Below are 14,545 nucleotides of genomic sequence, written 5' to 3'. Positions count from 1 at the left end.
TTTTAATAATTTATTAAAATATATTTTTTTTAAATATTTGCGGGTATCCGTAGATATCCACGGATATCCGCAGATATTTTTTAAGCGGATATCCGTGCGGATAACGGGTCGGATAGCGAGTGAATTTTTTTTGTCGGGTTGAGTTACGGGTAGACACTATTCATGCCCGACCCGACCCGTTGCCATCCCTAATCATCATTACCACCATTTCCACAGCCCATGCACCACAAAGGAAGAATAAGAGAGCCAGAGCGTTGTAGGAAGAAGAGAGAAAATGCAAAAAAAAAAAAATCTCGAACAGTTCTTTGGAAATTTGTTCCAATTTTTTTTTATTAAATAGATTTCATATATGAGTATTCTGGAAATTTCGTTTCAGAAGACGTTTTATAAGTACCGAAAAATCCTTTTCAAAAGTTCCTTTCCAGAACACATTTTATATGTTTTGAAAATTTTGTTCTGAAAATTATAATCCTATTATCAATTAATAAGAACTAATCTTCACTAATTTATTTCCCTGAATAATAGAATTAAATCCAATTTTACTATGACCATTATATTTGGTGTTTCTTTCCATGGAAAACAACACTTATTTGAATACTTATCTTTTGGCACTTGATATTAGTAAGAAAATATAAACTTTGAGTGCGTCGCATGGGTCACTTTGAAACTTAATCGGATTCCCTAAATCTCGATATGGTTGTCTTTATAAAACAGGTTGAATAGAGTTTAAAAGTTTTGGAATACTAGACGGTGTCAGACAACGTAATTTAAACACCCAAAACCCTTATGTCAGATATCGGAAAACCCACCCAAACCCCACCTGTCTAATCTCATTAAAACGCACTTAGAAACCCCTCTAAGCGGACGTCAGGTGTCATGAAACGAGGATCTGAAATCAGATAGTGGAATGCAGGTGTCAGCAGGAGAGCGGACGCTCGTTTTACGTGGGAAGAAAAATGATTTTTCTGAAACTTTCTTCCCACTCTCTCTGCATGCACCCTTAGTCTTCCAAAAATCTGATCTTTCATTTTCTCCTTCTTCTCACTAGAAACCCTACCTTCTCTCTAAGTAAACTCACCCTTCTTCTTCTTCGATCATCATTCAGGCACCGTAGAAGCATCACCGGCGTCCCAAGCTTCCTCTTAAACTGAACAAGTTTCAAGTTTGAGCTGGTAAGTTTCTTCCCTTAGTCGTTCGTTCTTGGGTTACATGCAAAACCAAGTTCTGGTTGCATGTAGGGATATCGTCTAAGTTATTCTTGATTTTTATGTGGTTAGATTTAGTTGCAAGAGTTAAGTGATCTTTGAGGGTAGAAAGCTGCCGGCGGGCGAACCCAAAATCTTACGTTTAGGACGTTCACTCACTGATCCAGGTAAGGGAAGCTTATTTGATTTAATTCGTATGTTGTGTATTGTATGAACGTTCGTTAATTGACTGCATGAGTATAATGTATGATGTTTGATGAGATTGAATTGTATGAACGTTCGCTGAATTATGGTTGGGAATGAAATACATGAATTTACATGATATGGATTGTATGAAATGTGATAGTTGATGTTGATATGAACGCATGAAACTATGAGATTGCATGATGAGAAATGAACTGGAATGAGAATGGATTATATAAGAATTTCCCCAAAATAATGTACGTTCGTTGCTGAACGGTCTTTGACCGTTCGGTTTCCCCTTGTAACATAGAAAAAAATGGGAATCTTTCATTTGGATAGAACCCTAGTTGAGGACGAGCGTCCTCGTGTTATAATACTATGCTTGAGCGTTCGGCCAAGCACAATTGTATCTGGTATTCTTTTGATAAACTCCATTCTTTTATATATATACGTAATAGTATATTTTCTCTGTTCGTAAACATTACTTCGACAGTCTCTTAGTATATTTATCAAGTCTGTAATTATAAGTTAAATGGTGCTCGGTTTTATACCAAGCGCTCGTACTGAATAGTGCTCGGTCTTACACCTAGCGCTCGCTCTAAGTGAAATTAAGACCGAACGCTCACAATCACTAATACTGAAGATCGAACGCTTCTGATTCAACAAAATAGTCCAAATTAAGGACGAACGACTACAATCACAATTCATCAATACTGAACGCTCAAGATCACTTTCCGAGGATACTAAATTAAGACGAACGCTCATAATCTTCATTACACCAAAACCGAACGTTCAATTGAAACTACCAATTTTTAGGAGCGAATATTCGAAATTGACCGATCGTTCTTGATATTTTGGCCGACCACTAATTGGTCGAGCACTGTGTGGACGAACGTGCGTTCTACAGAATTCTGCAGAATCGCACCAGATTTTCCAGAAACCCAGTAACCCCATTTTTCATCCCCTTCTTCCCAGATTTGCATCAAACACAATATATATCAACAATCAAACAAAAAGATCTAACTCCCCTTACCTCTTGAAGACTTCCTAGAATCTACCTCCAAAGGATTTGTAGTGTCTTGACCTCCTTGCAACTCCCAAAAGCTCTCCACTTCACCTCTCCCAGAATTTGCAGCAAGGCTTTTCACTCCTACGGATTTGGCAACAGGAATTTGCAGAACTCAGTTTTCCCCATAGAATCCATGGAGTCTTCCCTTTAAGAGGAAGGATGACTCTACACTCCACTGCTGGTGCCAGCTTGCACGAATCTCGACTGTCCCCCTTTCCATCCTCAGTGCAATGTCCATTATGAAGAGCTGATGATGATGGTTCCGTTGGTAGCCGAAACACTTCAAAGTGGAGAGACCCACCTTCCATCAGCTGCTGCCCACTTAAAGCCCCTACCCCACCACTGACATTAAAACGAACGTGCAGGTCCTTACATTCTCTCCAACAACAAAAATTTTCGTCCTTGAAAATTAGGCTCATCGGAACAAGTAGGGGTGAGTATCTCTCATTTCGTCCTCTAACTCCTAGGTAGAGTCGCCCATTCCACTGTTCCAGATAACTTTGACAAGTCTGACAGTTCTTCCTCTAAGTTGTTTGTTTTGACTCTCCTCAATCCTTATTGGTTGTACTTCAATTGACAAATCTTCTCTGACTTGCACATCGTCAACTTCAAGCACATGAGAAGGATCAGACATGTATTTTCTCAGTTGAGATACATGGAACACTGGATGCAAGTTTGCTAACTGAGGTGGCATGGTTATCTCGTAACCATGGTATCAAAGCCATGGTTGGAGTCTTTCCTAACGAGATCCATGTGGCATTCTGTTCCACCAGCTATCGGGGCCGCTATCTGACCACCCATTAATTCTACGCTCCAAAATGTCTATACCTCAGCGTGAAGGAGGTGTGCTGGAAGTCTCACATCGACTAAAGATAAGGCCAAATTATAATATATAAGTAGGGTGCAAACCTCATCTTACAAGCAAGTTTTGTGGGGTTGAATTAGGCTTAAAAATCAATTTCTAATATAGTATCAGAGTCATGGTTAGAGCCTTTCTTAATGAGATCTATGTGGCATTTTGTTCCACCCGCTATCGAGCCGTTATTGGACTACCCATTAATTCTATCCTCACGCTCGAGATGTCTATATCTCAATGTGAAGAAGGGTGTGTTGAAAGTTCCACATCGACTAGAGATAAGGCCAAATTATAATATATAAGTGGGGATAAAGCCAAATTATAATATATAAGTAAGGTGCAAACCTCACCTTACAAGCCGGTTTTGTAGGGTTGAGATAGGCTTAAAAACCACTTTCTAATAACAACCATAGAATACACTAGTAACCTCTTCTTTTATTTCTTCCTCTTTTGTTGTTGCCACCATCATCATTGTCATTGTTTGTAGTGTCCTCTTCCTCCTTCCCTTTTGTCTTTTCCTCTTCTCCTCTTCCTCGTCTTTCGTCGTCATCATTATTGTTCGTCATCATTATTGTTGTTGTTGTCATGACTGCCACTATTGTGTTGTTATGTCTTTTTTTTCTTCTTCTTCCTCTACCTCTTTCTTTTTCCTCCTTCATCAATACTTCTTTTCACTTATCTCGAAAGTCTACTTATGTTAATGTAGTTAGAAGGACTAAAGTAGGGAGCAGTGTGTTGGGTTATGGTAGGATACTACATGCTTATGAGAGAAGGAAGACAAGGGGGAGGTTAGACCGAACGATGGAGGAAGAAAGGTCGAACGGGGGAAGAGTGGTTAGGCCGAACGGTGATGAAGAGAGGTTAGGCCGAACGGTGGAGAAGGAGAGGCCGAACGGTTGGAAGAGATGCCTGTAACATCCCAAATTCTCACACTTGATATTTCATAAATAAAATGAAAACTGTAACATTTCTACAGTCATTCATTTAGAAATATAACATTTCACATTAATTACATATTTTAAACTCAGATTTCAACTTAAAGACAACCCGAGTTTTTCTTTACTATCCTTCCTCCTCCATCTTCACTTGTACTGGATTAGACGACACTCCCTCATCTGCTCCCGTATAACAAATACGGTATACGATCATCGCAAAAATATGATTTTTCCGATACATGCACAAATAAGTAAAGGTGAGCTAACATGCAACACATCATTTATAAAACACGCATATTGCTTTGATATAAACATCATATAATATTTATGCCAGACATCCTCATACCATCATACCACAATTCATATTAGACACTCGTCCCACAATCCCCAAAAACAACACAATACCCAGTAGACACTCATCCGGATGATACGTTGATGAGCAATTCAACAGAAGGTTCCCCACTTATGATGCCATTCTTAGTCCCCTCACTATGTCCAAAACCGGCACATAGACCAGGACATCCGACCCTCCATATCATTCATAAGGTTAGTCCCCTCACTATGTCCAAAACCGGCACATAGACCAGGACCTCCAACTACAGGACCCTCAACATCAACATATACACAAATACCATAACATTACTGAATCTCTCCATGAGACTCATATCATGCTCATATTCTTTAACTCATATTATACCATTACCAAATCTCCCCATAATATCATGAGCCGATGCATAATTTCATATCAACATCATAAAATACATTCATCACATTAATTTATCATATCTCATGCATTCACATATTTTTCACATAAAGCACCTCAGAGTATAAATGCAAAACACATTGCACACTTAAAACCAGAGCAAATAACCTTGGAACCGAACCCTATTTGCCGAGCACTATTTGGCCGAACACTATAAAGACGAACGCTATCTGACCGAACGCTATCTGACCGAACGTTATCTGCCGAACGTTGTTTGTCGAACGCTATTTGCTGAACACTATTTGGTAGAATAATATTTGGATGGACGCTATCCGACCGAACGTTATCTACCGAACGCTATTTGCTGAATCACTATTTGGTTGAACGCTAAAACCGAACATCACACTCAAATGGGATACTGCCTGGACGAACGTTAAGATCAATCTCTTAGGAAGACAGCATCTAAAACACCAATTGGTATTAAACCGAATACTATTTGATCGAACGCGATGAGTGAGACTGTTTGGACGAACGTTCAAATATCAAATCTTATCAAGACCGAACGCTATTTATTATGAACACTACCAGACATCGTCGAAACCGAACGTTCACTATGGACGATCACTAAATGGGAATAAGCATCAGTAAAACTGAACACTATCTATCATTAATACTGAACGCTTAAGATCGAAGCCTGAGAATACCTGGTCAAGATCGAACGCTAACTATCACTGATACACCCAGATCGAACGCTTACCAACTAAACCTCAGAATACCCGATCCAAGTCGAACGCTACTGATAACTAACAGATATCAAGACCGAACGCTCAAGATCCAAACTTAAGACTATCAAATGAAGACGGAACGCTCAACATTGCTACCAGAGAATACCAAGTTAAGAACGAACGCTTATGCTCACTAATACAACAAAGCCGAACGTTTTAAGATTCAAACTTAGAATATCAAATTAAGGCGAACGCTCACAATCAATAATACCCAATACCGAACGCTTAAGATCACTTCCTGTAAATATCAAATTAGGACAAACGCTTACAGTCCATAATACACTAAGACCGAACGCTCAAGATGGAAACTTAAGAATATTAACTTAAGGCCGAACGCTCACAATCAGAATTTAATCACGGCCGAACGTTTTAAGATTCAAACTTAGAATATGAAATTAAGGCGAACACTCACAATCAGTAATACCTAATACCGAACACTTAAATCACTTCATGTAAATATCAACTTCGGACGAACGCCTACAATCCATAGTTCACTAAGATCGAACGTCTCACTGGATTGAACACTACTCAGCCGAACGCTATTAGATTAAGCATTATTGCGCCGAACGCTAAAACCGAACACAATCTCTTAGGCTCAATACTATTCGGCCGAATGCTATTTGAACGGACGCAAAGATTGAGCACTTAGACTTAACTGTTTGGACGATCGTTCAAAAATCAAGCATCATCAAAGACCGAACGCTAATATCACTTAATACATGATCAATACCGAACGGTAATTTATCACTAGGACACACCAAGGACGAACGCTAACGCTCGTTTCCTGAGAATACAAAGCCGAACGCTCAAAGTATTTTGGCCGACCACTTGAGTGCTCTTTGGACGGTGTAAAATGGAAGAAAGGGGTCCTTTTTTTGTGGGCTGCTCTCCCTGGTGCCAATTAAAAAAAAAACCCACTCCTTTCTATGGGCAGCTCCTGCTTTCAGTAATAATATTGCTTAATAATGCAAGAAGTGGGTGACTGCCCTGTCCCCACCACTTCTCTTAAAACTTGCGGTCCTTACAATGCCGAGTGGTGAGGATGAGAGGTTAAGCCGAACGGTGGAGGATGAGAGACTGAACAGTAGTAATTGTAAAAGGCCGAACAGTTGTTTGTTAAAGGCCGAGCGGTGTTTTCAGCTAGGAGGGAGGGAGAGAATGAGTTAGTATAATGCAGCACTATAAATAATCTTCTTGGATTGTTGTTGGTTAGGTTATTTCTTCTGGGTATAGACTGGACATTTCTTGCTAGTGGAGGAAGGGAGGCTTCCTTGGGATACTTACTTGTAATTCTATTTTACATACTTTACAAAATTAATAGAAATCATACGCATACATGCTTTCATTTTTGTTGTTATAGTTTTTGAGTGAGGAGTGAACATCGATTTAGGTTTCTTGCTTAAAGAAACCTAACAGATTATCTCTACTTACTGTACCTAGCGGTCTAGGACAGTTCCTTGATCTTCCATTTCCCTACTGTATCAACTCTTTATCAGTATAAATAGTATTTCATGAGAAGGGTTCAAATAGCCTCCTAAAAATATATTTTTCTGTTTTTAATCTCAAGTAGTTACTTTTATTCTAATAGACTTGTCACTGTTTGTAATTAATTTTACTTCAGCTACTACCTAACCTATCTAACAGCCAACTAACTAACAATGTTTTTCTATTTATATTTTCACAACTCTATATTTGTCTTATATGTTTACAAGCAAGAAAGTAATTGGATGAAAAGACAAAACCATCTCTCTTTGCACAGAAAATTTAAAATTTGTTTATGGTACATTCCTTTACCCTTACTGCAGAGAAAGAAATCCTTTACCTGTGATAAAAATGCTTTCCACACATACTTCAGTTTTTTGTCCCAAAGATTTGTCTGAAATTTATTATGTGAAACAAATGATTCCTTCTCAGTTCTGTCTACTTAAATTTTGCAGGCTTCAAGTCAATCCAACTCTGTCAAGCGTGGTGTATACATTCAAAGATCTGCAAACTTTCTGCTGACTTATTGGAGGCATATGAATGTTATATGCCCCACAGTCCACCCACCAAAAAATTAGTCTCCAGCTTAGTTGTTAGTTGCTGTGCTCTTGTTTTTGGGTTTTGACCGTCCATGAACTTCTTAGTATCTGAATTTTGATCAGCAGCGTTGAATATCTGAGCTCTATAACTGCTGCGACTTAGAGAGCAGTACCTACTGGCTGTGGTACGTCATGTCGAGCTTTGAATTGCATAAGCCCACCGTATCACATTTCCGCTGAATCTATCCTACAAAAGATTTTTGCTTTGCCTGCTCATAATAAGAATTTGTTTGCTGCTTGTGTAATACTCTTTTGGTACGTGATCAAACAAAACCTCGAGGAAGACAAAGTACGCGCAGGACTTGCAGCCACATATTTTCAACTAAGGGGCAAATCTGTGCTTACATTCACGCACTTGACAAAATATGCTCTGATCACTGTTTAAGCAGATTGCTTCCTTCTTCAATGACAAAGTTGCCACTTAACAGCGTGTTTGGACCGAGAAAAATTGCCTTTAGTGTTTTGTGCTTCCGATTTAGGCAGAGAACACTCGCACCCAACCACATCATACAAACTCAGAATCTTGAAAGTATTGAATCAAGATTCTAATGATAACGTGTTTTATTTTCAGTTAGACTTTTCTAAATCATGGTACGGGAAAAAACTACGACATGTTCTTTTACCCAAACCATGGTTGGGGTTAGAGACCTCTCCAATATAAAACCAAATATGCATTATAAATACAAATTCTATGGAGCTCCAATCCGCACTTGGTTTCCACCTTAAGACCATTTCACAGGTTCCTGCCACCACCTATAGCTTAAGGGCAACTACTCAACAAGTAATTCCACTGGACGACACACCATAAAGAAGAACCTGAAATGCATAACGACCGATGAGGAAAGCCGTTGAGCTTGTCTAACGCATGCAAAAGAAGGGGCAAAGCATAAACCAGAATCTAATGCCAGCAGTCTGAGCCAATTCACCCAATTTGATTTTATAAAACATACAATGAACAACTTTCGTTATAAAGTTATAAACCCCAATGGCAGTCAAAATCTGCAACTAAGAAATTTTATTAAGAGAACAAACATAAATGCAAGGGTAACCAGTGGTCCATATTAAGGAGGCTATGGTTGTTTTGTGTCGCAAATAGCCACCTCCTCAATTCGAAATTCCCAGGTCATTCTTTCTTTCCAATTCCATGCGACATATTATAGATCCCTCGTCCCTGGACAAAATGCATAACACAGTGTCGATATAACATGATTCCAAAAAAATGGAGAATTGGAGATATACTGATAACGAAGTCAACAGAGACAAGTAAAAAGACCATATTACAATTAAACTTACAATCAGATAAAGTGATGATGCAGCCAAAGCCAGAGGTATGGCCACAGATGTAACCTTATCCATGGGTCCCTTCAAGTAGGTATGCTTGGGAATATTCTGGAAATATTTTTGCTTCTCAAAAAGCTTTTCACGTGGTCTAAATGGTGCTTCCGACATCCTGCATACCAAAGCCAAGGATTATCTCATTTTTTTCCCAACTATCTAAAATAGGAAGAAAACATAGCATGAAATGAATTGAAACAAAACAGGACTTGAAGAATGCTCTCCCCCGCTTTTGTCACCATCACAAACATACCAGATAGAGAGAAGTACTTGAAGCTTTACCTAGTTCCAACTTAGGCATCGAACGAAGCAGGAGAGAAACAAAAGATAAAAAAGGAACAACGCGATAAATATATAACTGAAGCACTATACTACCAAAAACTAGAATATCAAATAAAGTGGGGATTTTCAGGTGAACAAGAAGATACAAAAGCTATATAGCAAAACTCCAGTACAGACAATTTTCAGTTTCATCAGATAATATCTAAGATGTTACATTAGAAACAGCCCTACATATACAGTGAAACAGCTTTCCAAACTCCAGTGAGTAACAAACTATATCACCGAAAATGAAAATAATATAATTTCAATAAAAAATAACTTTCAACAATTAAAATTAATCATTCATCGATATTTATGTCAACAATTACTCTTATATACTTGTTTTTATTTTTAGCTAATGATATTAGGGTGTTGCTCCCTCCACCACCACACCTTTTTCCCTCCACCTCCCATTTATTATTTTACCCTTAAGTAAAATTTTATTTTTAGAGTTATTTTTTAATTTTACCCATTCACAACCTATTCCACCAAAAAGATCAGGAGAAACACTCTTGGTTCTTGCTTTGAATCGAAAACTACTAAATACTATATGAGATTAGAAAGTAGTTGATGTTAATTAAGATAAGATTATTTTAAGAAGACAAAGAAAAAAGTGGTAGAAAAAGAAACAGAAGAGGAAAAGGGATAATAAAATCAAATGACAAGTTGACCGTGGATATATGTAGTGGTTTCCAGCCTAATTGGTTTAGATTAAAAGGAAAACTGGGTCATGGAGTTTATCTTGTTTTATAGAAAAACTGGGTCACAATAATTCTTAGAAAAAAAATTCTACAACATTACTATCATGGCTTTTGAATTGCTCAATCTTTTTGGCGTATGTGAAATGGAAACCTGTATTGAAGCTGGTACAAAAAATATGTATAAGTGTACCTTATAACTAGTTTAGGGGCAATATCTGCATTACACTTCAATGAAATACCCTTGGAACTGAATCAACTACACTCAAACACCAAATTTCACTCTTCTTGCTTTTACTAGAAACTTTATAATGAATAGTTAGAAATTGATGCTGCAAAGTAACACGACAGCCCATTCCACTTGGTTACCCAACTGGTTCTCTGGATTGAATCCCATTTAAATAACCTTAACTTCAAAGGATATATCTGAAAGAAAGAAGATTCTCACTCAATTGATTTTTCTGAAACAGTACATCAACCTCTGTATATAAAGAACTCTAACCCTATAGTAATAATTACAGAGAGATCTCTAAAATCTTCTAATAGTTTCTAGTAGTACACCCAATCTTACTAACAATACCTTAGAACCTCTACCTTTTCTGTGATGACATATTATTTAAGTTTAAATTTAAATAGGATTATTGTGATGCAAATTTAGTATTGCAACTTAAATTTGTTGCCAAACTTTAAAATCTTTTACGTTCGCACATCCCAATTAAAGATGGCCTAGTCCCTATTAATCAGTTAGCTGGATTGTTAATTAGAGAGACCGAAATGACAAGATATAAATGATAGGAAGAAAAATAGAGATCAATCTTTTCTTTAAGAGTGGGAATTGACTGAATAAGTTTCTTTCCAATACGGATTATATGTTGATGGAAAGACAGGGTGACTTTTGTAGGTTTGCCAGTAAACATCATCTTGAAGCTATATAAAGTAAATTCTTATTCATCATCAACAATTTTGTTGTTCACGGGGATCAAAACCGAACCAAAAATGAGGTGGAAGGTCCTTTACCTCAAGGACAAACGCCCCACACTAGGATGACGCAGAGTTAGTGTCTATTATGTAACTCAACACTAGTAGTACCACACTACTCAGATTCCCAAAAGTTTTTTAAAATCCAACCTTTCACCCTCCTTCTGATGGGATCGATTTGATTTCTTTAGGTATGAACACGATAACCTAAAAATTCTTCACTAAATTCACACTGAGCTGACTTAAAGAGACTACTCTGCTTCTATACAATGGCTCAATCTTACAAACACCAAAATCACTTCTCATAGCCACAAACTTACATGTGGATAAACGGGTGCTTCACCCTAACTTTGACCATATATCACCAACAAACACATTCAAGATACTATTTCTGGTTCACACTCATAAACATAGAGAGAAAAATAAACATGAAGTAGGTGAGAAACGAAGTAGGTACCTTCAAAATGGGCAGTGTGAAATTGAGAAGCAAGAGGGTGATTGAGAGAAAGGTCGAATTGGGTTTTGCAGTTCTTGCAAGTTTTGAGGTTGATGTTGTCGTCAACTACGGTGATTGAGAGAAGGGCCGAAAGCTGTCGTCGACTCTGAGCTCGACAAAGTGTTTGTTTCGAAAAAAATGAAAATACTTCATCGCACAAAAAATTGGGGCTAGGGGCTAACCCGGCCCAATTCAATCTCAACCCATAAAATAGGGTTTTGGGGCCCTCAGATGTGGATTAAAAACAAAATGGGCTTATTATAAAAAAGGTTGGGCCTTGGGGTTAAAAAGAAAAGGTTGTTTCAACATTCCATCCTCAACTTCCAAATGTTTCATTTTTAACCTTCTAACATCTTATCTTTCATCTCCAATTTTTTTAAAAATTTTATTTTTTTAATTTTAATAAATATCTTTCTTTTCTTCTCTTTCTTATTAAAAACACTTATTATTTTTATTTTCTTCTCTTTCTTATTAGGATTAAATATGTTTTTAGTCCCTTAAGTATTACCCGATTTTGGGTTTAGTCCCTATTTGAAACTTTGATGGTTTTTAGTCTCATAGTTTTGAAACTGTTATAAATAATCCCTAATTTATGATGGCGTTAACTTTTGTTTGACGTGGCTAACGGCCAGCCCACGTCTGTTGCCACGTACGAGTTTATTCTTTGTCACGCTTTCTTTTCTTTTTATTCCAAATTTACACACAAACCCCTAATTTCTTTAATGTTTATAGTTAAAAATGAACACCGCAATTAGGGTTCAGAAGGAACACCTCAATGAGATTAAGTCATTGGCAGCCATCTCGCAACATACAGAAGGCAAAACCCAAATCGTCATTGAACCTCCAACGCAAGGCCGCCACCACCTAGCCTCCATGCAGCCACAAAAACCCTAAGCCAATCACCTACAAACCCCAAGCAGAAGCGCAACCATCATCTCCTTCAAATCGCGCCGTCATCGTCGAGAGAGAAAATCAGAGCCACCAAATGGCGATTTCATCTTCACCAGACCACCGCGTGCAAGCCAGCACGTCAACCTCCAAAAACCTACAAGAATCAAACTAAGAAGCTAGAGACACAAAAAACCCATCACGAGGCCACTATCCCCATTCTCGCAAGTCATCAACCTCCAGACCTAAGAGAGATTTACGCAGCAACTCGCGCCATCTAAGCGCCTCCATAGCAATTCTGCTCCGCGATGAAGCAAGTCGGGCTCCATCACGGTGCAAGAGGCACAAACAAGGAGCGACTCCTGGCAGGCTTCCAGTGGGAGGGACACATGGATGAATCAAACTAACCCATATGAACTTCATGGTTAAGCGTGCTTAGCCTGGAGTAATTTAGGGATGGGTGACCTTCTGGGAAGTTTTTTTTGTTAGTGAATTATGCTTAATTCTCATTTATTGTTGCATTATGGCCGAACACTAGTGAACCGAATGACAGACATCTATTGCATTACCGAACAGTAATCAACTATTTCAGCATGCACCGAACGGTCTGGAATACATGACCGAACATATACGAATTGTAGTGGACACCGAGCCCTACTAAACCGAACGACAAAGCCTTAGTGCATGAGTGTCTTTTAACCGAACGGTCAGAACTGCTACACTGAACGGTCACAGAGCGAACATGCAGAGCTTCCTAACCGAACCGTAGGATAGCGTGACCGTTTACGCGAACGCGTGACCGGTTATAAGAACGCGTAACCGGTTACGCAATATATATTTTTCAGTTTTTTTTTATAATTATTTTAATATTATAATTTAAAAAGATGTACATTTTAATAAAATTAGGTATATTATATTTTCTAATTTATTAAAAATAAGTTGATTATTTAATTTTTATAATTTTTAAACATTAATTTTATAAGTTATTCATAATTTTTTTCTTTATAAATATTTTTACAATTAAATATTACATTTTATATTACTTTTATAACTAGGAGCATTTTGGTAATCTTTAATTTCTACCAATTAAACTAATTTTTAAAATCTATCACATCAATCAAATCCTACACTAATTCTCACAAACTTTACTTCCAAATTCACTCTCAATTATCCACAAATCCATTCAAAAAAACAACTAAAAAACTACCTTCAAATCCACTCAAATTCATTCAAATCATCTCCCCCAAATCATCTCTTCCAAATCTACCCAAAAGAACACACATGTGTGAACTTTGAACCCGACAACATACATTGTTCTCGCATATCAAATAAATAGAACTATAAAATTCCAATGACTTAAACACATGCATTTTCCCACCAATGTTTCTCTGTCTCCCCTGTTTTTATCAGATTTCCAAAATCACTTCCATATCGTAGCTGCAAACGGGCTTCCGGAAGAACCATCACTGAAACATAACCATCCATTCATGCTTCAAAACAAACACACTAACGTTATTTTTTTCTTCTTCATGTTTATCATTGTCCTTTACAATGTAATGTCGTGTCATGAGAAATAATATCACGATGAGATGTGATGATGTACAATTATTTATAATCTGCAACTCTTTTAGTACCATAAGTTGGCTCTACGAAGCATCACGACAACATGCGAAGCCTATGCCTACCATTTTCCACTTTAGCAACTCTTTCATTCCTATTTTCTATGCAGAGTAAGCATGGCTTAATTTTTTTAATAATAAAAGAAAACCTCAAAACGATGTGTCGTTTTCGCCAGAAGCACTTTTTTTTACCTTACGTAACGCAGACTTTTCCGACGATAACCTAGCTATTATAATAATAATAAAGTGATAAATAAATAAATAATAAAAAAAAATAATGAGGTTTACCGTTTTACGTTGTGGATGACGACCTAAGAAGTCGTTTTGTAAGGTGTGAGGTTGACGACGGTCTCTGAGAACGAGTGGCGCGTTTCAACGGTTCGACCACCGAGT

General features: G+C 37.6%; 1 protein-coding gene across 1 annotated transcript; it reads right to left on the bottom strand.

The window, feature by feature from the left end:
• Positions 1 to 8,730: 8,730 nt before the first annotated feature.
• LOC108332367 (uncharacterized) lies at positions 8,731 to 11,777 on the bottom strand. Its single transcript, XM_017567602.2, has 3 exons — positions 11,607 to 11,777; positions 9,111 to 9,267; positions 8,731 to 8,988 (listed from the first exon to the last, which is right to left on the bottom strand). Exons 2-3 carry the CDS (start codon positions 9,264 to 9,266, stop codon positions 8,941 to 8,943), a joined length of 204 nt encoding a protein of 67 aa, XP_017423091.1. The 5' UTR covers position 9,267; positions 11,607 to 11,777; the 3' UTR covers positions 8,731 to 8,940.
• Between the last annotated feature and the right edge of the window lie 2,768 nt (positions 11,778 to 14,545).

The sequence above is a fragment of the Vigna angularis genome, chromosome 11, assembly GCF_016808095.1.
Source record: "Vigna angularis cultivar LongXiaoDou No.4 chromosome 11, ASM1680809v1, whole genome shotgun sequence".
NCBI classification, from domain to species: Eukaryota; Viridiplantae; Streptophyta; class Magnoliopsida; order Fabales; family Fabaceae; genus Vigna; species Vigna angularis.
Note: the sequence above shows the minus strand (reverse complement) of the source record. Positions and strands in the feature narration are given on the sequence as shown.